This window comes from Colossoma macropomum, unplaced genomic scaffold, assembly GCF_904425465.1.
Source record: "Colossoma macropomum unplaced genomic scaffold, Colossoma_macropomum, whole genome shotgun sequence".
NCBI classification, from domain to species: domain Eukaryota; kingdom Metazoa; phylum Chordata; class Actinopteri; order Characiformes; family Serrasalmidae; genus Colossoma; species Colossoma macropomum.
Window position 1 is genome coordinate 7,314,285 of NW_023494797.1, and position 26,121 is coordinate 7,340,405.

The 26,121-nt window shown below is 38.6% G+C and overlaps 1 protein-coding gene across 1 annotated transcript; it reads left to right on the plus strand.

Moving 5' to 3' along the window:
- The first annotated feature begins 2,848 nt into the window (after positions 1-2,848).
- On the plus strand, positions 2,849-24,820 carry zdhhc1 (zinc finger DHHC-type containing 1). Its single transcript, XM_036584467.1, has 11 exons — positions 2,849-3,630; positions 5,164-5,422; positions 5,739-5,914; positions 7,597-7,698; positions 8,279-8,406; positions 8,560-8,715; positions 11,722-11,843; positions 16,434-16,522; positions 19,880-19,994; positions 20,381-20,483; positions 23,355-24,820. Exons 2-11 carry the CDS (start codon positions 5,204-5,206, stop codon positions 23,888-23,890), a joined length of 1,746 nt encoding a protein of 581 aa, XP_036440360.1. The 5' UTR covers positions 2,849-3,630; positions 5,164-5,203; the 3' UTR covers positions 23,891-24,820.
- Positions 24,821-26,121: the final 1,301 nt, after the last annotated feature.

Genomic DNA, 26,121 nt, shown 5'->3' on the forward strand with positions numbered 1-26,121 from the left:
TTTGACAAAATTCACTTCCTGATAAAGCAGAGTATTGATATTTAAGAAGGTGTCAGAGATTCCAAAGGGAAATGACAAGGCCAAGTCAACGGGGGCGTGTTAAAAACAGTACTGAAGCAGAAGGACTCTATTTTTCCTCACTGACCCTCTGCAAATCTGTCACCGGCTGGTTTTCTGCCCTTCCACTTCCAGAAGAGAAGTCATTGGCAGGGGCTGCACCAGTTTTAGTTTAGAATCGGAGTGCAAGCAATAAAGGAGAGAGAAAAGCTTAGCCAGTTCTGAATGATGGGTTGTAATGGTTCATTTCTGCCCAGCCAGGGATATTGCCTCCAATGCCACATGAAAATGAGAGGGACGGCCATGGGTCCTCGCCCCAGTGAACACAGAGGGGGGTCAAAGGGGGAAAAAAAAAGCCACACTGACTAAAAACACATGTCCCTAGTCAAACCTCGCTCTCATGTGGTCTGAAATCATTGGAAAAATAATTACCAGGAAATGGCATGCGTCTCTATTTTTTTGCACAGACCTTAAACACCTCTGGAAAAGAAAGGCAACTACAAAAGACCATTCTGGACCATTTCGTACAATGCATCCTTTATGCACATTATATGAGACTTGTAAAGGCAATTATGAAGTTAAATAAATCGAGCCATTGCAAACATTTAGCTTCCATTCCAAGCACAACCTCAGGCATGCAGTAGATCGGGCCCAATAGGAGATGAGCCGTGCCTAAGAGACAAGAACACATGTTGCTTTTGTTCCTTTAACACATTCCATTACAGCAGTGCCCACAAGTGCTAATCCAAGTCACAGAAGATGTAAATTATCTGAACTCCTTTTTTTTTTTCTTTCTCTCTTTTTTTTCTCATGCTGATTCATTCTTCCATGTGCTCTTCCAGATACTTGACATCTTCTGTAAACCCCTTGAACTTTGGGTATGGTTTCACTGCCATCGGAAAACAAAACCTCCTATCTTCATTTTTGTCATTTTGTGCTTTTTTACAGAATTTGAAAATGCAAGATACCCTTTACAACGTGCTAAAATTTCATGAGGAATGGACCAATAGAACCTTATTATGAAGTTTTGCTGTTTGTTGGGAAAAAATAGCACAAGCGGTGAGCTTCTGTCTTCGGTATTCTTTACTAACTAGAGCTGCACCGCTGCCCTGCCTCAGGGTGGCACTGTAGCAAATTGGTTCACCCAGGTGGCCCTTCATAACCTAGCAACTGTAACTATGCCCAGTATACCTCTGAAAAACTTTACAATATTCCGTAGGAATAACTCACTGTTCCATGAATCATAACAAGTAAAGCTTCCCTCTGAGAAAACTCTTCTTAGAAACCATTCTAAACCAAATTTGCTGTTCTTTCCCACAAAATAAAAGCAATTTTTAGGAAGTGTGCACACATGATTCAAGTCACGTTTTTCCACCTTGGACAGTCTGACCAAATATGTTTCTTGAACATACTAACTTTTGGAAAAAATACACTTACGAAGTTTATATATCCAAATACAACATACAAGCACATCCTTGCATTTTGATGAGTATTATAAATGATCTCGCTATAGTGGGAAAAAGTTGGTCACTCTTGTTTAACGTGTTCACATTTGATCTGTGGTTAAAATTTAAGCACAAGGTCTGATCAGACTTTGCTGGAATCATCATGGTCAGGACTTTCATCGGCAAAATTATGGCCATTATGTTGCTGCCCTCTGCTGGACTGCCACATGTGATGCAACATGGCTGAAGGTATGAAACCATAAACTCGCTGTGAAATTTTTGCAGAGGTTTGAAGACTGTGTTTGTAACATGTATAACTACGATAAAGTCTATTTTGTGTCTGTATAAGTTTGCATAGACTGCCCAAGAGGGGAGGGGTGTTCAATTTAAAGGGCTGATATCGTGGAAAAACATTTTATCTTATTTTTTAAATAAACGATTTTAATGTAGTACGTAGACATTGTTAAAGTTTCAAAATGTGCCATTCACTAGCCGGTCCATATGGTCCATAGATGAAAACTGAGCTGCAAAAACAGCCCAGTTTGAATTGACTATTTTGGTAATGTCACAAAATTCCAATGTGTTTACATATATCTGCCCATTCAGCCTGCTTAATGTTTAGCCCCGCCCATTCAAGGTGAAGTTATAAGTAGTCTTTCAGACTGTTTTTTGAACGCGACACAACACAGGGCAGCCAATCAAAGAAGAGGTGGTTAACACATATCAATCTTAAAGGGAACAGTAAAAAAAACTCATTGTAAGGGATAAAAGGAGGTCTGGAAAAGGTCATGCAAAAATCAATTATGACTGTTTTTGGTACATAAAACCACATTAACGTTATAAGGGAACCTAATCGGGAAAAAAATAAAATACAACAAAAATGCAGAATACTGCAGTTTTAAACTCTAAGCCACAGCACTGAAGAGCTTAAATTGGGCAAACTTACTGTCTAGAAGAATTTTTTTTTTCTTTAACATAATTTAAAAACTATCAGCTATTTAACATGTAAATCAAAGAAGATATAATATTAGATATTGATTTGCACGCTAAATTGCACTAGGAATTGTTTGAGTATTAATAAAATATTATTGATGCAAGAACCTCCTTACCCCTAACCTATATGTGAAGGTATTTAGATATGGACTTTGGTCCGATCAGTACTCTCAACACGGTTGGGTTTTAGCCTACTGGTGTAAAGAAAACTCCTCAACATGGAAAAGCAAACGTTTGTTAGTGTGTGATGGATTCATACGTCAAGAACATATGCTTTTATTCTGAAGTGGTGATGCCGTCATGGATTCCCCGGATGTGTGTACGCTGCTCAGATCCCATTCATGCCAATTATCCTGGTCCAGCTGATTTGAGGTTGATATTGTTGGTGGTTATGTCAAAAAAATCGTGCTCGAGCGGGATTTTCACCCAAGTTTATATGCGGACCCGGCGCGGTGGGGCTTTAGTCGTCAAAACATGGAGATGAATATTTCCATGAGCAGTAGAGGTGATTTTTTATGTTATTCTAAGCAGGTTGCAGGGTATCATTAGTATCATCTCGGCTCTCGGTCCGTTTGAACGAGGATTTGTTTGCTAGCGTTAGCAGTGTAGTCTAATGTGAGCCAGAGCAGTGAAATACTGTGAATGACTGTTTAAGAGGCATATAACTAATTATCATTAGCACGTCTTTGTTCGGAGTTTGTTGCTATTTAAACGTCTTTAATTACGCCGCTGGGTGACTGTCGAGATTAGCTGCTGCTCCCGCTTGAGTTTTGTGAACTGTCTGGCTAGCTGGCTAGCAACTACCATTAAACTGCTGCTGCCATGCCAGATTTAGCGTCTTTGTTCCAACAGAATGGTCACCGTTAAGTGTGTCAGGTGTTAATGCCACGAAGGACTAACGCCTGACCATGGAAAAGCTGTCTAGCAGCTATTGTTAACTGCTTCAGAAAGGGAGGAAGAAACGGGCGAGCTATGCGGAGTGTGTCCCTGTAGCTGCTGCGTAGCTGGCAGTTGCTTTAATGAGTGAGAGGAGTCGGTTAACGGAGCGGTAGGAGATGCGGATGCGGTGGACCGAGACGTGGTGGACTGACTTAGGGTCACTCGAATGGACAGACATCGATCAGTAACTGAATAGGTGAGTTTTATAGTTTTATTTTATTGCTAGCCAAAGAGTTGTTTGTTTTGATTTTTTTAATGGACCTACAGCTGTTTTTTTTTATAAATCCTGCGATGCTTATTATCTAAGCCAATAGAGAAATCCGATACATGACAAAATATAAATTTCAGATATATGTTTTATTAGCATGTATGGATTTATATCCAACTTATATTAGTCACACGTGGACATATATGTCACATACATACCAACTTATATGAAGTGGTTTCAAATATGGGACATATTTTAGTCACATATCAACGTAAATAAACATATGTGTAACATATATTTAACAATATTTAATATATGTAGGAGCCATGTGTTATGGATATTTGGATGTTTTGATTTTTAAAAAAAGTCTTTCTGTGTTTGTATCAGACATATATGTATGATCTAAAAATCACACATCTATATCAGACAGGATATATGGGATCCATTTATTATGCATGTGTTCACCTACTTGTCAAACATATGTATAATTCATGTATTACGCGTTTATGCCCAGTATTTAATACTGATGTGTATATATACATAACATAAATGTATGTATATTTTGAACCATATGCCTGACCCTTTATGATATATGTGCATATATGGCCGTACATCAGAACTGTCTGTAAACTGTCATTAAAAAACATTATTTGCATTGTCCTCCTCTTGTGGCAATAAATTATTTATTTATTGTTGTTATTATTGTTATTGTTATTGTTGTTGATGATACTAGTAATCATTTTATTCATAGTATAAAAAAGTGATATTTAAAGATTCATTTCGGTCAGCATAAAAAAAATGACCATTACTATATATGCTGTACACATATGCACTCCTGCAACAGTGCTGCAGTAGTGTAAACTGTATTTTCCAGTTTAAAGACTAGGAAAACACCCTTCTGATGATGTATCTTGAAGGTGGAAGGAACTTCTTAAAGATTACAGAGGCTTTGGGGCGAATACCTGTGGGCTGCCAGTTTTTTCTGATAGCTAACTGGTGTAGAAGAAAGCCAGAGAGCTAACAGTACAGCCAGTAAGCCAAATATCACATCTGTATTTGTTAACCTGTACATCAAAAACTACTCAAACAGTCAGCATATCTTTATTGTCATAGAAGGGATTCCCAGTGGTTGTTTGACGTATTTGCTTGCATGCTGTAGTTAGGGTGTGTTGTTAATCAGAAAACGTTGTTTGACAAAAGCACAAAAAGAAACAAAATCGTGAATTCTGTCAAACTGAAGAACATGAGGGATGCAGTACTGCACTACAGAATATTACATCATCTAACAAATACTATATTAAATGCTAGTTTTAGGCCAGAATTCATTCCCCTTTAACAGCAAACATGGTTAAATTGGCTTAAGAGCACAGCTTCCGTGTTGCAGTGCTTCTTACAGATTACAAGAGAACACTGTACTTTGACTTATTCAAAACCTAAACATAGATTTTTTTAAAGTTAAAAGGATGCATGAATGCATTTCTCGGTCTGCTTCATTTAAAGAAATGATCTGTTGTATTGCAGCACTGTGTCAGTGGTGGGGGAAGGTCTGCTCTGGTCTCCCATGGACATCTGCGGTAGGAACCCAAACCGCACTGCCCCGGTCAGCGATGGGCAGCCCAGACGAGGCGACCTACCACTGTGCTCTCGGACGAATGGTTGGAGCTGGCCTCCGCACCCCTTCCAGCTGCTGGCTTGGCTCCTTTACCTTTACTTTGCAGTCACAGGCTTTGGAGTGTTTGTCCCCCTGTTGCCATCCCATTGGATCCCAGCGGGGTATATCGTATCCTTTGTGTTGAACTTTGGTTGAAGTATTATAGTTATTTTCTGAGTTTGTAGCTACAAAATATTTGCCAGCTCAATCTGTTTCTGTAGATGGGGAGTGTTTAAGAAGTTTAATTTTGACTTTCATAAAGTTATAAGTGGGGAACAAACGTTGTGTGGTAGTCAGTTTGGAAGTAAATTTACTGACTGGCTAATGTATTTGAAGGAGTGTGAGTTCATCCTGATTGAGTGTTTCTGTGCAACTGTACAGGCTTTTTTACTCACTGTGCCCCATGTAACCCCATGCAGTTACAAGGCTTTAACTCATTGTTCAGTGTACGGGCATTACATTTGTGTGCCACCTATTTGTGCACCTGACGGCGGTCTCTATCGACCCTGCTGACTACAATGTTAGAGCGAAGAGCTACAAAGGACCAGTTCCTGTGTTTGACCGCACCAAGCATGCACACGTGATTGAGAACTGCCACTGCTACCTCTGTGAGGTGGATGTGTAAGTATGCAAGGTGTTGAGCATTTTTTTGTTCATTAACTCCAGAACCAAGAACCGACGCGCTGAGAGAGGCAGTTACGTACTATAAATGTATGTAGATGCTTAAAATTACAATGCAGACACACAGAAATAATGGAGAATGTTTTTTAATATTAGGCTTTAATTAGGATTTAATTAGGATTTTGTGTGACTGATGATGTTACTGTAAACTGTTGATGCTAAGAAACAAAAATTACGCAGTGTTCAAAAATTCAAACCATTGTTTTTAATGAAGGTGCACACACTGCTGCTGACATTCACCACTCTGTGAGTTCCAGCACTGCTCGTTTCTCTGACTGTAAAAGAGTACCACTAATTTGTTTGCTATTGCTGCACTGAATGAAACCTAGAACGATACCACACAGCCATAGTTGATGTGGCTTGAAATTTACACTGAGAACTGCAGCCAGTCTGAAGTCTATAATGGGAAATTCCAGTGATTTTTCAAAAATTCTGCATAACTCAGTCATTTAGATGTAAACAGCGTCATTCACAGTGGATTGATGTGAAGTGGTGCAGTGTATAGAAACTTATGCACTCAGGTTTCTTTACATTGATGGTGATAGGAACCAGGGATTACAATGTCTTTTAGTCACTGTCCAAAACGACCAGTCAAACCATGAATTTTATATGAATTGTCGATGATTAATAAAACAGTAGTAAAAATCTGTTTTGCCTAGTCTCAGAGGGCCAGATGTGATCTCGTAACAAGAGCCTATGAGGACAACTATGAGAAATTTTAGGATAAATGTGAGTGGGAACATACAGAGTAGGAGGGTATCAGTTTTAACTTTTGAGGACTGTTTAACTTACAACCCCCTGCCTGTATCACTCCACCCTGTATGTATTTTAAAAGTATGTTCTAGGCCAAACACGTATCTCACAACTATTAAAAAACAATGTCTCAGGCACCAGGCAATGTATTAAGACCCATTTCTTGTAAAAGCATTCTGCGAGGTAGCTTTTAGAAGTATTAAACTCTTCGGATGTCTGGTTCCCATCACCACCACTGTAAACAGTTCTGACTTTGTATGTTTCTCTTGAACGGAGCATTTCACATCAAACCACTCTGAATGACTTTGTTCACATCTTAATGACTTAACTATACAGATATTTAGAAAAATCAGTTGCATTTCCCTTTAAGACAGACAAAGGTTAATCATTATTGCTGCACTTGCTATGTAATGCGATGTGTGGTTGTCTTTAGAGTAATCAGGTAATTTGCCTTCAGTTTAATTATGAAAAAAACACTGAATCTGATCTTGAACTTGAAAGAATGCATTTTACACTTTTTTCTTAATTATTTCTTGTTTCTAATAATGTTAGTGCTTGTATTGCAGAGTACTCATTTCTCTTTCTGCTCCAATAAAAGGCTGTAAGTGAAAGTAAACCAGTTCAGAAGATAAATCTGGTGTACCAGCAGGGTTAGATAAGGTTCCTGCACATGCAAATTAATGATCACTGAACCATAATTACAGGCTGAAAGGAAAGACTAGTGAGACGTGGGTCTCTCTGCAACATATGGTGATAGCAGAGGGCAGCCAGCATGCTCCACTTCCCTAATCATCCCTGCTAAGAGCTCCTCACAGCTACACGTTATCATTAGCAGTGGTGCTAATGGTGGGGTTCTCTGTTCTTTTCAGCGGGCCAAAGTCCAAACACTGCAGTGCTTGTAATAAGTGCGTGGCCAGTTTTGATCATCACTGTAGATGGCTGAACAACTGTGTGGGCAGCAGAAACTACTGGTAAGACTTCTTCGCTCCTAAGAGGACTCTTATTTTGAATAAATGTGATGTGAATAATGAATATGCAGTATGTTCTGATTCTTAAACTAGGTCAGAACAGATGGTTTTCCATCACGCCTTGTTGGCTTGGCATGTTTTCTACGGTTCAGCACAACATAATAAAGCATTGGGAAAAGTGTTTCTCTTATGCATAGCCAAAATCAGAACTGAAACAATTGAAGTCTTAATTTTGACATCCACAGGGAGTTATTTGCCAAAGAATGCATTCCTTTTAGTAGCAAGAATTGGCTCTAATGAATCCCAGATATCCTTGTTGAGTGTGATACTGATGAATCATGGGTGTTTCTACATTGCTTTTAATCACAGAAAATAGTCACTGTACTGATCAGAGTAATCTTTATTGTCAAGCTCATGTCAGTAGACAGTGTACTGCTGCTGGTAGCACATGGTTCGTACATGCAGTTCCTGTGCAGTGATGCAGCTGTTTTAGGCAGTAGTTTCATTATTGGCTTTACTTAAACTGATGCCGTCTTCTTTAATGAATCAGTTTGTAAGTCTTTACTGTTGTTTTTCGTTGCAGGCTTTTCCTGAACAGTGTCATATCAGCTCTGCTGGGTATATTTTTAGTTGTGATCATTGCAAGTTACGTTTTTATTGAGTTCTTTTTGGATCCGTCAAAACTTCGATCCGACAAACACTTTCAGCAAGGTAAGAGACTATTTTTAGCATTGCACTGCAATACATGTAGGAAGTGACTTGCTCATTAATGAGAACAGAGGAGGTACATTCAAAGCTTTTTCCAAGCTTTTGCCAATACAAGTTATCTTACACCTTTCCCTCCGTTCTGTTTCCTGTCTGTAGTGAAGAATGAATCTGTGGTATGGTTTGTATTCCTGCCGGTGGCTCCAGTGTCTACTGCAGGTCCAGCCATCCCTGCCCTGGCAGGAGTGACCATAGCTTTGGGGCTACTCTCCAGTCTGCTGCTTGGCCATTTGCTTTGCTTCCACATCTACCTCAGTGAGTGCACTCTTCTGCATTATGTGCCTTTACATAGAATGTATTTACAACATATAGTGATAACACTTGTAGGGTGCTTGCTTTTCTGTCCCACTTTTGTGAATGTGCACTACTTATGGAGCATCCTTGTAGTCTAATAGTTAACTATGAGTAAAGTTCTGCCCTTTGATAATGTGAGTTGTGGACATTTTTGCATTAGAATAGCAAAATCTAAATTAGAAAAACATTTTGTTCCCCAGTATGATCTCTAGATGCACGTATATGCATTGGATTATTATTATTTTATTATTATTATTATTTTTTTGGTCTAAGTGCATAGAAAATATGACATTGAATCCTGTTTTGACGCTGAATTTGTTTTTGCATTCTGGTCAAAACTGGAGTTTGTCATGTTATGCAGTATTCTTAAGCACAGGGTATTAAATTGAACCCTAAACTCGCTCCTAACCTGTGGGTTTGAAACCAGATCTGACCAAGTCCGACTGGAAATGCAAAATTTGATGCCCGCACCTGACCCAAAACCGCTCACATGCATTAACGGAGATAGATAATCGCAGACGCAGAGTGAAAACGCAATAGAGGAAAGGTGTAAAATCTGCTGCATAAAAAATCAATCATTAGGAAACAAACTTAAGCCCTATGGTGCACATGAAAAATCGTTCTGAACCCGATGTTTTGCCTCTTGGATTGGGTATCACACCTCTAGCACGGCATTGTCTGTAGCTAAATCTGTGACAGAATTTATGAATTTCTGTCATCTTAATGCTTTTAGTCATCAATGTTTTCTCACTACAGTTCTTAGCATGCATTGCACAAATACACCATATAGCCATTGGAAATCCCTGTAGCCACTTATCTATAGGCTAGTAAATACAACCAAGTTACTGTTACATTACCTCAGTTGTCAAACAAAATCATAAAGAAAAAAGTGATCTTTATTTGGACCAAAATTGACATCAAAGGCAAGTTTTTACCTTTTTCTGCCAGTAAAGAAGTCAAACTGAGTTAAGTCATCTAGATAGCCAGGTACATTGCTAACTTTGGCTTTTAGCTTGTTGTTCCCCTTATCTGACAGGCCAGTTAGTAAAGATTTAACCACAGTTACTACAATTATATGGCTGCAATAAGATGTTCTGCTTCCTAACAGTAACATTAGCTGTCTGGCTTCGTTCTGCCTTCGCCAGTTAAAGAAAAAAATATAAACAAAAATAAAAATAAAAAATAGAACGCACCCCCACCACACACACATACACACACACACAAAATCCACCTTGAAGCAGTTGTTGTATTTAAAACATTTCTCCCACCTTCAAGATACACCTTCAGGAGGGGGGTTTAGTAGTTTTTAAACAAGTAAGCATGTTTACAATCGATGTAGCAATGGTTAAAATTGTTTCTTTAAGATGCACAGAGGTACATGAGATTTTTCCCTAATGTAAGTACATAGAACAAATGGCATTTAAGATGCAAAGAACATAAAACAGTTAGGTGCATAAATACATACAATGTGCGGAATTTGGGAGAGTAAATTGGAAAGATGTCTCTCTTATGTGTGACAATAAAATCACATGTATAATGTACTAAACAAAAAACTGTAGCAAATTGAGAGGCTAATTTGATGTGGCACATCTGTCCTCATGGGAGGTGATTTATCCCCCTGAAACCCTGACTCAGCATTACAAACCAGCAGCTGGATTTTAGCCTTAACACCACATGTATGTCTTATATGAGAGGGGCTCAGTGAGATCCAGTGATTGGAAACCAGCTTGATTGATTTTTCTGCCGTATGCTGTTGAATGCCGTTCAGCTGAAGCTGAATCAGCTAACTTGGTGCCAGCACCGGTTGCTATGGCTACGCAGTGGCACAAGCAAGAATAGGTTCATCTCCTTAAGCCACACTGGGCGAAGATGCAGTCCTGTTCTAACTGAATTGCATGTTAAGGGTGGCTCTCCATTACCACCATTTTCATGCTTGTGTTTTTGTAAGAAAAATCCCCGTTTTGAAGACCTTTGGTCTTTTTATCTGTCTTCCCAGCTTTAATACATGAAAGCTAAAGAAAACAAACCCTGGTCTAATGTTTAGAGACTGGTTTAGCTGACACAGTAATACAGGCGTTTGCTCAGTAATATTCATTCTCATTAGATGAGTGAGACCTAAGCATGAAGATTCACCTGTGCCATATTTAGGCAGCGTTTCCAGGGCTGACCGTTTGCTAATTGGCTCGTTGTGATGCACTCTAGAGTAAACTGGAGACCGTTCTCATGAGCTTGAAGGCTTTTTAAATGCTTGGCACTGAGTCATAATAACAGTGATTATCATAATTCACTTACTTATTTATAGCACGATTTCCATTAAACTGCTCACCATGCCTATGAGGCCAGATAATACAGCCATAATGTACAGTTAAATCTTATTTAAAGCAAAAACAAGATTTGAAAAAACAAAGGTTTATATGTTACTTATGTGGTGGTCGAACTTTGGATTGTATTAGAGAGAGAGAGAGGAGAGAGAGAGAGAGAGAGAGAGATGATCTTTCCATCAATATCAAGCTAAGCTATATTTAAGTGCTGACTCTGATGTAAAGTACAAAACAGATGGGCTTCAGGTTTTCTTGCTTTTGGAACAAATTGAGCTTCATCCATTCCATTATATTCTTGGGGCAGAAACTTAATGTGTTATATTTGGAAATATTTGGTGCTAGGAGACAAGTATTAGGTCCTATTGCTATAAAGTGGTTGGAGTAATATGCTGTGAGTGACCATATATGCCACTAGGGGGCGAGGGAGCGGTTCAAAACTTTAAATGCAGTATTTCTACTATATTCTAGTAGAACCCAGAATAATTGTGAGGAAAGTTACCCAAGAGGGTATTTTACTCACTGGAGAAATCATCTTATACACAGCCAGGTAAATCTTAGGGTTACACCATCTCATAATCTCTTAAGGTTTAGGATTGAAGGCAGTGAATAGAATATTGAGCTCATCTCTTTCTTCTCCCTCTATCAGTGTGGAACAGGCTGAGTACATATGAGTATATCGTTCGACAGAGGCATCGACAGGAGACAAGGGACACCAATAAGGGCCCTTTAGGGAATGAGCCTGGAGTTCCCAAGATGAATCTCATCAAGGTAAACATGCACACACAGGCCACAGTGTAATGATGCTGATGTTTAAACACTGAAGGGCTGTTTATGTATATTACATGCACAGGTCCAGTCAGATTTAACTAGACTATGTATTTATTTATGTAGAGGCTAGTTTGAAAATATACTAGTGTATTCTTATTTATAGTGAGGATGATCAAGGCCTGTTACATGCACAGATCCAGTCATATTTAACCTAGCCTATTCATGCATTCATTTATTTGTTTGTTTGTTTGTTTGTTTGTTTAAAGGCTAATTTAAAAAAGGAACTGGTGTGTTTACATTTGTGGTGAGAAAACTCAAAGTCTGTTTACAAACACAGATCTAGTCAAATTAAACATAGCCTGCTTACCTCCTTGCTTGCTTGCTTATTTGTTTATTTATTTATTATGTTCATTTGTATGGAGAATGCTAAAGGGCTGTTTACATGCACAGGCTCAGGCAGACCTAATCTGATCTGTTTGTGTAATTGTTTAGAGGCTAGTGTGGAAACAAATACTAGCGTATTTTCTTGTCTAATGAGAATGTTCAAGGCCTGTTCATATGCACAGGCCCAGTCAGATTAAACCTGTTTATTTATTGATTGATTGGCAAGTTTGAACATATACCGCTGTATTTTCACTCTCAGTGAGAGAATCTCGCTCTGACCTGTTAGTATGTTGCAGCTGGGAAGTGAGAAGTTTGGAGCCTGTCTTCATTACAGACTGGCTCGACTGTGTTCAGCCATTTAAATGATTAATCAGAACCTGTTACACCAAACCTCAAACCAGACCTATTGAAACGGATACATAGTGCTGATTGCGTTATTGTTCAGGGCTGTGACTGAAGCTTTTGCACTTATAAAGGCCAAAATGGAATGACGACACTAAGGTGAAACCAGTCTTTATAGTGCAGATCATTGCCCTGTGAAGCTGAATTAAATACAGAATCATGTGTTGCCCATGGACTCTATTGCCTGGGGGTGGGGTGTGTTGCCTGTGGCAACCTGATTGTTTTGATTTGTCATGCCTGGGAGACAGCATTGCTGGCGAGCAATTAGCACTGTCTCAGAAAAATATCTGTGCCAAGCGGCAGTGAAAATCTCACATGGGCGGCACATTGAGGTCTCGCCAGACCATGGGAAATGAGCACACACGCCATTAAGTCACTTCCTGTTTTAGAGGGCAGTGGTGTGTTCGAAGGACAGTGTGACTCTTGGAAAGTTACCTTTAGGGCAACAAGAGAGATGTGATGTAGACACGTTTGCTTGAAAGCTGCAAAAAGGTGATGCATGTTAATACAGAAAATAGCAGCAGCTGAAAGAGCAGTTTGTTCATTTGAATCTTGATAAGAACTTGTTTACTAGGAAAATGCAGCACGTCCATGAATTACCAGGAGAAAGATTAATTGTTTGTGTCGACATTGCAGTTTAAAGGGTGTTCAATTTTTTAAAGAGCAAGGGTAGCAATTTTAAGTATAGCCTACATATTTTAAGTGCAGGATTTTAACCTAAGAACATGGAGCTTTTGAACTACCTGTAGACTGTTCATTGTTTTTCAGTTTCTGACATAATTTGAAAATGCCTGTTTCCCTTTACATTGTGTGTAAATTTCATATTGAATGGACCAAAAGAGTGGTCCAAAATTACTTGGAAAAAAGTCTGGTTCCATTGACTTAAATTAAAAGTAAATATGTTTTTTTAAAGTTACCATTTTGGAGATAAAAGTTTTTGTTCCGACAGTAGTGATATGATAATTTAATTCACGGTTAGAATATTAGTCCAAACAAAATTGCAATTGGAAGTTTTTCAAAAATTGTTCAACCCTAACTACCAAAATAAAAATATACATTAGTGTTCAAAAGTTTCACATCACTGTTTAAAAGTTTAGAATTGTTGTTTCCAGTAATATAAAACCAGTTTGGTTGCAAACAGTTGGATTCTAATGTCCTTGTTCCACACTTTTAAGTGATGAATGGAGCTGTAAATATTTTAAACTTCTGAGAAAGCCGGATAGCATTGAGATTGAAATTATAATAAAATTAATAACCAGAATTCATCATATTTCAAAAGTTTAGATCAAAGCTCAAAGCAGATAACAAAAATAATGTAATAACAATTACAGTGTATTATTTATCATGTATAGTTTGTATTTTTGTATGAAATAAAGTTATTTAGAAGCGCCTGCTTCTAGTAAAGCTTTCTTGCAGCTTGTGCGTTTAGTAAGTATGTGGCAAAAGTTGTTACGTAAAAAGCCCTGGTAGAGTATCTGACATGTCTGTGAGAGAAGGGTGGTGTGGGTGGGTGTGTCGGTGACTTCATCATTCTTTGAAACTATTTAAGAGCACTGAGCAGATTGTTGTGTGGGGCTGGGCTTCACAGTCACCTTCCAGGCTGTCACTGTATATACACACGCACAACACATTCAGTGCACACGTTATTGTGAATACACAACATACAGATTCACAGGCATGTGCAGCCAGCATGGTGATGCATTTAAACTCTGCATACTGTACACTGGAGCTTTGAGACTGCAGATTTTAAGACTACTTTGCTGACTAAGGTTTGCCAGACTTGTAGGTGGGCTCTGGGCCCTGTCCCTTCTCCAGGCTGTGCTGGAATGACAGTGTGGTCACTGGGGTGTGCCATGTCCTATCAGTGACAAAAATCTGACCATAACAACACAAACCACCAGTGCAAACAGCATGGTGGTTTGCACTGGTGGTTTGTGTTGTTATGGTCAGATTTTTGTCACTGATAGGACATGGCACACCCCAGTGACCACACTGTCATTCCAGCACAGTCTTCAAGGACAGCAAAACAGTGCTTAGCCTGTTCTTCTTACTTTGGTTGATTGGTTATAGGGGTCTGCAGGGTACACTGTAGGGATGTCATGATTCGCTTGCAATTCGATTCTCAATACTGGGTTCACAATTCGATATTCTCCCGATATTTTGAACAAAATTGTTGCACAGCTTGCTAATGAACATGCTGGAACAAGTTGTTTATTGGTGCTGGTGGTTTGTGAACGTTGGTGTTCTGTAGCAATAGAGGGTAGATACAGAGAAATTCTACTAAAGTGAAAGTTTGAGTAAACATATGAGTCAAAATCTTACTAGAGAAATACTCAAGTGTATAAAGGTAAAAATAAATGTTTTAACAAATTTTGCTGTTTTTTGATGATGTGGCGACTGGTCAGGGATGTAACAAATCACCATATTCATGGGCATATTTTACAGTTAAATTTGGATGGATTTTTTAAGAAAAACTATCAATTCCCTGACTTTTCAGATTTGTAACAAGTACATTGGAGGTCTAAGTGAAAATATTTTTCATCTTAAAAATGTAATTGAGTAATATTACAAGTATTAATTTCCAATAAAAGGGTACAGATCTTGCAGAGTATTACTGTAGTAAAATAACAAGCGCTGATCCAAGCTAAATAATAGATAAAAACTATGCTGTTCATCAGTCCTCAGCATCTTCTGAACACAAGTGCTATTCACCTCTGCTTTCACGTGACGACTGGAATTTGAGATTATGGCTGATCTGGTTGTGGATTGGAAGTGTTGTTTATTGTTGTTTTAGCTAAATCAAGGGATTTGTGCTCACTTGTTAAGCTACTGTTTCATGTCCCATTAAATGTCTCTGAGGTGTTTGTGGAACAACATGCAGTTTGCAGCAGTCACTACAGCCGAGTGTAACGGAAATATGACAAGTATAGGATTGTTATGAGCGTAAACCTCTCAAGAAAGTGTAGTTCTTCGGAAGATACGCATGAATGGGTCTTCATAATCACTGCTTAAAAAAGCCAAGTTGTTAATGTTGCAATCTGTGCCCATTAAACATTTATATGTAATAACATTGCTTTATATGTTTGCCTGTACCTGACAGTGTAAACAAAATTAAATATAAAATGAAAAAAGCTTTTTACTAGCGTAAGTAATTTATGTTGGCTATAAATAGTTTTCTCAGGTTCATTGTAAACATCAGCACAAAAGTATTCAAGCATCCCAATAATAAACATAATTTAAATAAAATTTCAAATAATGTTAATTATTCAAGCATCCCAATAATAAACATTATTTGAATTTTTATTTATGAACACATTTCTATCATGGTTTGATGTTGTTAGCATTCAGTATATTGTCTGTTTATGCTTTGGTATAAGTTCTGTCCATAAGCCACTCAGAAGCATCATGGGGCGCAGGAATAAGGTGGATAGGATGCTGGTGTTCTGTTGTGTTGCCATATATATTTTTTTAAATTATTATTTATTTATTGTTGTTGTTGCGTCAGCAGCATGACACTTGTATTTCCACAGATTAGGTTGTTTAACACCTTAGTATTTTAGTTACGAACAAATAATGTTGTGCAAATTGTCATCTCGTTATGTTATGTCACTAAATATTGGAACAGAATTGTTTCTTTTTCTTGCATACTTGTATCATTCACTTGCGTTTTCAGTAATTTATATTCTAACTCTAGTTTGAACAGCAGTAGAGCATGTCTGATGTGCATGTGTCTTTCTTTTTTTTTCTTTCTTTCTTTCTTTCTTTCTTTCTTTCTTTTTCTTCCTTCCTTTCTTACTTTCTCAGGACGTGAGCTACTCAGGCACTCTAGGCTACACCAATCCAGAGATGGAGGTGGAGGATCCTACTACCATGAGCTCACGAGGCAGACATGAGTAAGTCAGGACAGGACGTTTCTTCCTCATCCCTACCATCCAGATCCAACAAAACAAAACACACAGACTTCATTTGTTTCTAAATAGGCTTAGGCAGCACTGCTCCCAAGCCTAGCAATTACAGTGCTCTTAATGTGTTTTTTGGTATTATTTCCACAAGCGCCAAAAACAAGTTGTACGGGAAGAGGTTCAGTATGTATTATGCATTGCAGTGGCAGATTTAAGGGCTCTCTTTTTTTTTTTTTTGTTTTAGTGTTCTGTATGTGAATGAAAAGAGAAAAATGAAAGGGTGAAATGCAGTGATGGGGCATTGTTCTATAAATACACAGTGGGTACAGTGACAAATATTATTCACAAGGCACCGCTGCCCAGCTTCTCACATTTTACAAGCCTTTTGCCATTATTCTCACTGAATGAGTTCAGCTCTCCCAAATCGACCAGATTAAGCGAAGCTGGCTTGAATCCTTCCAACACCCTGCTGAAAGAACTAGGGCTTAGTGGCCTATTGATTTCTTTTTTTAACAATGACTTATAAAAGTGCAAGTAATGTCATTTTATTGTATTGAGCCATTATGCTATTAAGTACCTCATTCAGGTCCTGTGTTATTTCAGTGGAACCTAGGAGCAGAGACATAAAAGCTTTTATTAGGCTGTTAAAACGTGCGAAGATACGATCCACAGACTTTGGAGGGTGGTGATGACTGGGGGTGTGACTTGATTTTGGTTAATACGTTATTGCCAGTGATGTGCATATTAGGATTCCATGTGCATTTTTACATCTGTTAGTCCTTCTTTTGCCCATGTAGAAAGGAAAACACAGAAGCGGATGTGGCCTCTTTGTTGTTAATTCAAATGTTGCAAGGCTCTCTGTACAGACACATTGTAGTTTGGCCTTGTATATTTAGCATCTGTTTGTTTTTAGAGGCAAGAAACATTTTCAGACCCCTAGGCTCATAATTTGGCTTGATCCGTTTCTGAATAGTTGTCTATGGAAGCCGGTAAATACACATTTCATACGGAGTTAGAAATAAAAGTGAACGTTAAATAGTAATCTCAGCAGTGACAAACGGGGCTTTCATTGTGCTGTCATGGTGACTGTTTTCTTTACGAAAACAGAAAGCGCAAAATCAGATTCTTTTCCCATGACTTTCATGACATGCAGCGTATTAAAAGAAGAAGAAGAAAAACATGTTTAGAGCCACTGCCGGTGACCTCAACTGTAGCAGTCATTAAATGTAAAAGGTCAAAACAATTAAAGAGTTACACAGAGTTCGGTGTTCTTTCTGTGTGCTGTTTGGATTTAAGGAGTTTATTTTTAGTAGTTCAGCCTGTTTAGTTGTTGCTGGGCTCTGGTTTTATTTATGTATTTAGTTATTTATGTTTTAGAACTCTTGAAAAAGAAGTTTTTTTTTTTTCCTTTCTGCATATACATACACAGCGTGATTCAAAAAGATTCAGCTGATTTTAAAATTATTTATTTCACCTGTACATCATTATAGAATGATGCAGTAAATTGTAAATGGTTTAAGTGAGCATAAAGTTTATGTAATTTTGTAAGTGCTCAATATGAACCTCCTCCAGCTGTACAGACAACATTAATGTGATAGTCAAATTCTTCCCATACTCAGTTGAGCATGTCGGGTGTCGCTGTACTCACGGCTCTTTCAATACAATTTTGGAGTTCATCCAGTCTTGTTGGGAATGGTTGCACATAAACAGAATCCTTAACTTACCCCTACAAAAAAAGTCACACAGCGTGAGATCTGGTGATGCTGGTGACCTTTTTCTTGGAACTGTTGGTACCCATGACCATGAAGGTTCACTGCTATACTGACAGTCAGAAACTCTCTGACCCCCTCCTTCAGATGGTATGTGATTGGTTCCTAGGTGCCTCACCGTTGTAAAAATATGGCACTTTGAAATCGGATGAATCTTTTTGAATCACTCTATTATATGTCAGCTGTGCATATAATGTACAGTACTGTGCAAATGTCTAGACACCTAAGCACATTGTTTAAAATTGGCATCTTGGTAATGACAGTGTTTGTTTGTTTACATTTATCTTATGCAAAATATATGCAAAAAACATACTTTCATTTTCAAAAAAGTAGTTGATATCCTGTGAGCTACTTTGAAGAATAAAGGTGACAGATGTCTCCTGGATGACCCAAACAGTCCCCTTTTTTTTTCTATTACCATCACACCTGATTTGACATAATGAAGCATTGATTTAACCAAGCCAGGTATTAGATGATGGCTACAAATAATACTTTGCTGTTCCAGTGTTACTAGGAATAATCTGAAACCTGTTTAAACTTTTGCTGACTCTACAGCAAGTAAGGTCAGTTCAAGAGAGACAGAGAGCATTATCATTGCACTTATCATTCCAGGGCTATCACTGATCAGACGAGATCACCTGGCAGCTGCACAGGACAGTGTAGTGTGACTTGTAAAGGAAGCTTTGTGTCTGTGTGTTTGCAGGCCACTTGATCTGTTGGTGCCATGTTTCTTCTGTCCAAGCAAGGGTATGCAGTGGGGTTAGATGCTTAAGAGCTTCCTATGATTGTTGTTGGGAGGTGACTGTAGTGATTCTGCAGAATTAAGGACAAGTTCTAGTTCTTTGTCTTTGTCGTTTATGTCCTGGGAAATAAACACCGGTCACTTAACGTTTTCAGTTTACAAGTGCTTCCGAGTAGTTCAACCCATTACATTGGGAGGAAGGAATAAATTAATGTTAGGGGTGGTACAGTGCATGGCGACTTGGTGATTCTGTAATGGAAAAGTGGACGTCCTGTTAATTATACCATCTAATGAAATTGTACAGTTTAAACTCCAAACAGTCAGTCATCACCAATCAACAACTCCTTCCAGCCTCCCAGCTCTAGTGTTGTTAGCAAACAGTCATGATTTTCTTCATTAAAATTTGGTTAAAACTATAGTAAGATTACCAAATCATGAACCCAGTATCATGCATAGAGTTGATCTGGCTTGAGTGCATCATTACATTTGTGATTTTTCTGGCCAGTATTGAGATTTCAGTGTGATTGTTTTCCATGAATTAAGGTCCAGGCCTTTTATTTGGGTGAAAAGGATTTGTGCTTTCTCAAATAGCCATTGTTATTAAAAAAAATAATTCATTGTTCAGTCCTATATCAGACTTTACCCTGCAGATGGGTAAAATGTTTTGACTTGGTTTTCTGGAGAGTGCAGTTATAGTTGTTTCAGTATGTGTAGAGGTGCAAAAAGACCTTGGGTCAGCAATCACTTAAAAGGAATATCATAGTATCACACCCACATATGTATTTTCAGCAAATTAGCATATTTTTATGTGCTATACTTGTGTGATTGTCTGTGCAGGTTGCTTGGTAACGGCAAGGTCAGAAGTTCACCAGAGAGAATGGTTGAAGAGGAGCTGCTCCCTTCCATCTCCACAGAACAGAAACCAGCACCTCGCCCACTCAAAAACACCCAGGTTAGACATAAGGTGTCCCAAACACGTGAACTACCACCTCAAGAAACAAAGTTCTTGAACACATACACTACTGGTACACTGGAAGTTTGCCTTGTCCCATATCTGGTAACAAACTCACAGTTGAAAAGTCAGGGAACCGTTTTTGGAATTTTGTGCATTTCTGCGTATTTGCAAACAAGACTGTATTAATTATTATGACTCAAATGAAGGTCAGGGCCCATATTCATGGAGCCTTTTAGTGTGGGATTCCTGATGTTATGTTACCATCAGTATAAAGTCATAGTAAACAAAACAGGAATTTGATTTTAATCCTGTGCTGAGAAGCTTTTTTTAATCCACACTAAACTCTGCTCTTTTTTTGTCTCTCTTTTTTTGGTTTTATGTAGAAGAAAAAGAAAAAAGTGCGTAAAGTTCCAGCAGAAGTGATAAATGACCGAGCCACTGAGATGGGCACCAGCAGAGCCATTGCACACCATTCTGCTGAGCAGGGTGAGATGCACAAGACACACAGAAAAGCAGGTTTTGAGAACAGCTACAGTGTTTATTCTTAAATAACCTTAAACGGCAGGGCTGCCGTAGTGACAGTGAAGTGACGCTCTTTGCTTTATTTGAACTAGATTTGTTTACACATAATTTAGTCATCACTGCAGCTTTGGCTCCTCAATAACTGCCTTGTTTCTTGTGTAAGATAATGTCCAAACACACATCACCACACCTACGGAGAAAAGCTAACAGCCAGATTCTAACTTTTAAAGACATGCTGGCACATATTTATCACACCTGGCAGTGTTGATGGACTGTCAGTTCTTTCATGTTTCATTCATGGACGTGCTTGAGAAATGTAGGCCACTCTGTGCACAAAGACTTCTAGTAGTGTTCCCAGCTAGATCCCAGCTAAACTAGAGTACCACCTTTTGTTTCCCAGTTCAGTCTTGGAGTCAGTTCTTTCACATTTGTCCTGTTGAGTGTTGGAGCTTAATAGCTATGGGATTGTAATTATATAATTAGAAAGCAGTTGAAACATTCTAATATTGTATTTGCTTAACTGTGTTCCAGTGCAAAACGATAGCACTTTAGGCAGATAATGTTCCATCTCCACCTTCTGCATATCTAGTCTGCAAGCATTTGTACTGTTAGTAGTTCTCTTATGTTCCTTGATTTATGATGTTTGAACACTAAGGTATACTGTTTGCATAGCTATGATCGTGGCATTGTTTTTCATGTGAGCCATCCACACTGTTGCTCCTAGTCACATAGTTGTTTTATAGGTGTGTATGTGCTCAGTATTACACACATTAATCCTGGAGTTCAGTCATGATCCCTCCAATTCAAATCACAATAAGCTATTTCTGATTTTCTCATACTTCTCTATTAATGTGTTCAAGCACATTTTTTATAATCTTATCAGTAGTGTTGTATTAACTTTAAAGAAATCATTTAGCGAAAAATTAAATTTATAATCTTTTCCCTTTCCCCCAAATGTATTCAGCCTGCTAAGAAATGTTTGGTATTCCATGTGTGCTTCTTAGTTTTGCACGGGAGTTACAAGTCCGTTTTGTTCTGGACACCTCTGCTGCTGGCTTGAACTAATTCCATCTCTGCTAACGGGAGAACTTGCCCCAAACTGCACTCAGTTGCACAAAAGTCTGTACAAATTCAAGCTTTAAAGTGGCTGCTACATAATATAAATACTTCTTACAGATAAAACTAGGGGTGGGAAAAGCTGCAGGCTACACAATATAAAGCTGTGTACGATGCACGATGCTATTGTGATATTTAAAGATTTGTGGGGTCGCCATCTCCTCGCAGACTGAAGGGAGCCATCTTCCGATCACAGTCAGAAACTCTATGACCCCCTCTTTCAATTGGTATGTGATTGGTTCCTAGGCGCCTCACAGTTGTAAAAATACAGCGCTTTGAATCGGATGAATTTTTTTTGAATCACTCAGTTAAAGGATGTCTGCACATTTTTCTTCTCACTTCAGTCTTTTTATTGAAGAAAAACAGAACTGTGAAGTAGACAAAACATTAAAAAAAAATTGTCCTTACATTTACACCTATAGCATATGCTTTTTTTCTGAAGTAAACATAACATTTAAAACAGGTTCTATCTTTGCTTATTTAATTAAAGCTTTTTTTCTAGAGTGCTTTACAGTAGCAGGCGATGTAATGTTAGGAGTCTTGCTTTATTAGAATCTTAGTGGTATGTTACAGTGGTGATTCTGATTCCTGAGTGAAAGCTGGGATCTAACCATCTCCATGCACGGTAGGGGTGTAACGATATGCAAAATTTGATATAGTGCTACACTGTGGTGGTCAAGAGTAATGCATTTTTCAATATAGCAAAAATAAATAGTGCAAGAATATGTGCCTTATATTAATGTGGTAATATGGTAATGTTTGCATCGTGCACACGGCTATATGCATGCACACTAGGGGCATAACAATGCACATATTTTCAGGTTCAATACAGTTTTCAATTCTGAGGTCACAAGTCATTTCGATTTTTCTCCAGTAGAAGTTTGTCAATGCCTGCTGCACTGTCCTCTTACAAAATTAAATGCTTAAAATCAAAACCCCTACAATTTATTTCTGATCTATAAAAAAGCCAAGTTATTTGAGTATGAGGGCATGCATAACATTAGCCCCTCTCTCTCACTTTACTCTGATAGAATTCACAAAGAAGATTTTTCAGCTCATTACTTCAATTACTTCATGTGCTAACAAGCATTTCAACAGATTTTATTCAACTCAGATACTTTGAATGAAACGATGCACAGCAACTTTTGGTCCAGATGAACTAAAGCAATATTTTACATCAATTTAAAACTTAAAACTTGGGTGATTAGGAGATGATCAGGTGATAGTTAAGATGTCTGTAGTGAGGCTTTGTAACACTAAAATAAATCAGAATATGGATGAATATGAAATGCTTGTCCAATATGCCTCATTTTGAAAATTGTTTAATTGCCAAAATGTCTTCAAATAGATATATCATGTTTTCCATTTAAATCTTTAATTGACAGCACATTATAATGTTGTTACAGTTACCGGCTTAGTACTCTGTATTGAGTTCAAATATTGAAGTTGATACAGGATGTGAATAGAGATTAAGAAGTCAGATCTGTGCATCTCTATTTAGCTACATTAGCCTTTGCTCCAGCACAAAGTTAAGAAGCAGACTTTAGACATCAAACATGTCTTTGTTGATTGACTACATTTGGGCTAAAGGATTTTTTCCCCCCAAACTGTTCCTTTAATAAAGTTCATAAGTATTACATATTTCTGTAGAGTAGTTTGTGTGTTTTATTGTCTGTGGTGACCTGTGTACCCTGTGCCCTTGTGTGTTCTGTGCCATAGACTCCTCTGTAGCTGCTGCCACCCTGTCCTCATCCCTAAGCCAGCGCCTCCCATTCCCAGCGTTCCCCCTGCGAGTGACCCTGCCCCCCCTGGCTCCCGTGCAGGCCGCCGGCCCCCCAGCTGAATACCATTCTGATTCCGCAGAGTCTCTGGAGGAGATTCCTGTAGCTCTGGCGCGACTGGGCACTGCCACACTGGCGGGGGCACCGACACCCATCTCTGTTGCTACTGCTGCCCATTCCTCCTCTACCCAACGTGCTTTGCCTCCTCCCACAGCTGCCCAGCCCCTGCCCTCTCCCCAGCCCAGGACCAAGAGGAAGGCTGCAGCTCGGAAGGCTGCAGAGCAGCGGTTCGAAATGGCGTCCCAGAATCCCTCCGTGTTCGTCAGCCAAGGGAGTGGAGAGGCAGCCATATCTTTAGAGGGCGCCAGAGCGGATGATCTGCCGAGTTCTTCAGGGAAACGCAAGCACACAAGCAAGAAGAGGAGCGTGGAGGAGCACAGGCCCAGCTCCAGAGCTAGCACCCCACTGGCGTGAGAACACTAACTCCCAAATCATGCCTCTCCTGGGGAGGGGACTTTAGTAAGCTTAGCCCCGAATGCTCTGGAAATTCAAAAACTGACTAGACCGACAAGCTACTTCTGGAATAAAGAATCCACTACAGTCTCAGATGTAGCGCCAAAAGCCTCAGATAACCTATGCAAACACCACTGAATGTAGGCATTTGGACACTATAGAGTCCAGTGGACTTGGATTTGCATCTTTTGAGAAATTTAGCATTTCATTTATTTCAATACATTTTGCTATAACTTCTCTGTAGCATTGCACAATTGCATTTTTTATCATTTTATTTATCACTACTGTTTTTTATCAACTATTTATTCATATTGAATGCCAAAGCTCATATACTATGTACAGTCTTTACCAGACTGACTGTTGCTTTGTAAGTAAGCCCAGTGTTTATTTTTATCCTACATATCTGTTCATCACTACCAGACGTTACGTTTATTTAAATGAATTGTCTGCTTTATTCATGCATAACATGTTTTTTATCCTCTTTAACAGTTACTTAAAAAAAATTACACTCATTCCTTTGGCAGTAGGCCACGTTCAATATTTCTTTGCGCCTACACTCTCTAAGTGTCTGGATCTATTGCAGGCCTCAAAGTGCACAGTATTTGCTTTTTTTAAACTGCCAGAGAACTACATCTTGTCTACAGATTATTATTGACATTTTCTAGACGTTTGAAGAATATCTTTAAGAAAACCGCTTTAATAATCTCAGCAGAAGACATGAATTTGTTGTCCAGGTGACTGCTTGTTTTGTGTTGTCTAAAAGAACGTCGATGCAGAATCCACTTTCTTGTACAGCACTGTGATATGTTGAATCTTTTAAGCCACTTAATGTTTTTTCTACTTCTCCCACCTTCAATAAAAGCTGGAGCTTGTCATACCCTCGCACACTCAGCACCCAGCCTGTTTTCTGCTCTGGATGATAGATGGATTAGACAACAGCTTAAGAGCTTCTCGCAAAGGTCAATCATTTCTGAAGTCACACAGGCGAATTCATGGCAAAGGCAAAGTAAGCTGTGGTGAAAAGGTATGTAAATTTTTTTTAAATACCTTCTCAAGCATTGCCTCGTTACCATGGTAACATGCCACTAACAAAAATATGCCTCTCCAGAAAGGTGGAGGCTCGGCAGCAGTTTAGTGGGAGACAGATAAGAGTTGAGTGAAAATCCTCATTCATGCTGCACACAACATTGAGGAGCTCTGTGGCTTCGGTAGGAAGGTGTTGTGCAACTCTTCTGCTCTCTATAACGAGGTAATGATGCAAGACTAAAGAGCCACCACCATGGGTTCATGCACCATGAAACCTGAATGCTTACCTGCTCAGTGCCATTCTGTGTATTTATGCCAGCTAACAACATGAAATGACTTGCCTATATAACCACATCATTTTATCAATGTGGCGCAACGAAGAACTGAAAGGGTCAAATTGCATATAATGTTTTTGGAAGTTTGAGATAAAGCTGCTTCCAATCTTAAATAGTCTTTTCTTCTGGAAGTACAAATAAAGCTTTGTTTTAGCTTTACTACTCAACCACCAACAAGATCAGCACCTAGATCCTACTTATTTAGGTGCAGTGCAAAAGTAATTGGACAGTAACATCATTTGTGTTGTCAGACAAGGACCGTGAAATCAGTTTTTACATCTGCATTGGATGAAATGTATATTCTACACAGCCCTTTCTATGCATACTTCCTAGGCCAGGAGACCACAAGTAATTGGACAAATTGTTGCTTTGTATTTTCTTGCCCATCTGTGTGTTGCATTGTTAGTTAATGTGTTAATGCACAACAGAGCTAACAAAAGGTCTGTTGATCCTACATGTTGCATTTACATCTGGAATCTGTCCAGTCAAATCAAAATTAAAATAAATAATTAGTCACAACAAAAACATTAGGAGTGTCAAATTTTTGGTGCATAGTTAAATGAGAATTCTGCTGATTTTTTTTCTATATTTCTGCATAGTTAATTCTTCTGAGATGTAAACAAAGTCTTTCAGAGTGTTTTGATGTGAAATAGCACATTGTAGAGACATTTACAGACTCAAATTTCTTTACAGTGGTAGTGATAGAAACCACGAGTTACAATGTCTATAATGCAAATGTAGTCATTTTATTTACTGTTCAAAATGAACAGTGAACCTAGACATCTTCTGAGTTCTTATGTGTCATGTTGATGATTATAAAACGGTGATAAA

Bases quoted from the DNA above. Each gene is read 5' to 3' on its own strand.
- zdhhc1 (XM_036584467.1), top strand. From the start codon at position 5,204: ATGGACATCTGCGGTAGGAACCCAAACCGCACTGCCCCGGTCAGCGAT. The intron at 8,716-11,721 runs GTGAGTGCACTC...TCCCTCTATCAG, and splicing joins TTGCTTCCACATCTACCTCA to TGTGGAACAGGCTGAGTACA. The intron at 16,523-19,879 runs GTAAGTCAGGAC...TTGTCTGTGCAG, and splicing joins AGCTCACGAGGCAGACATGA to GTTGCTTGGTAACGGCAAGG.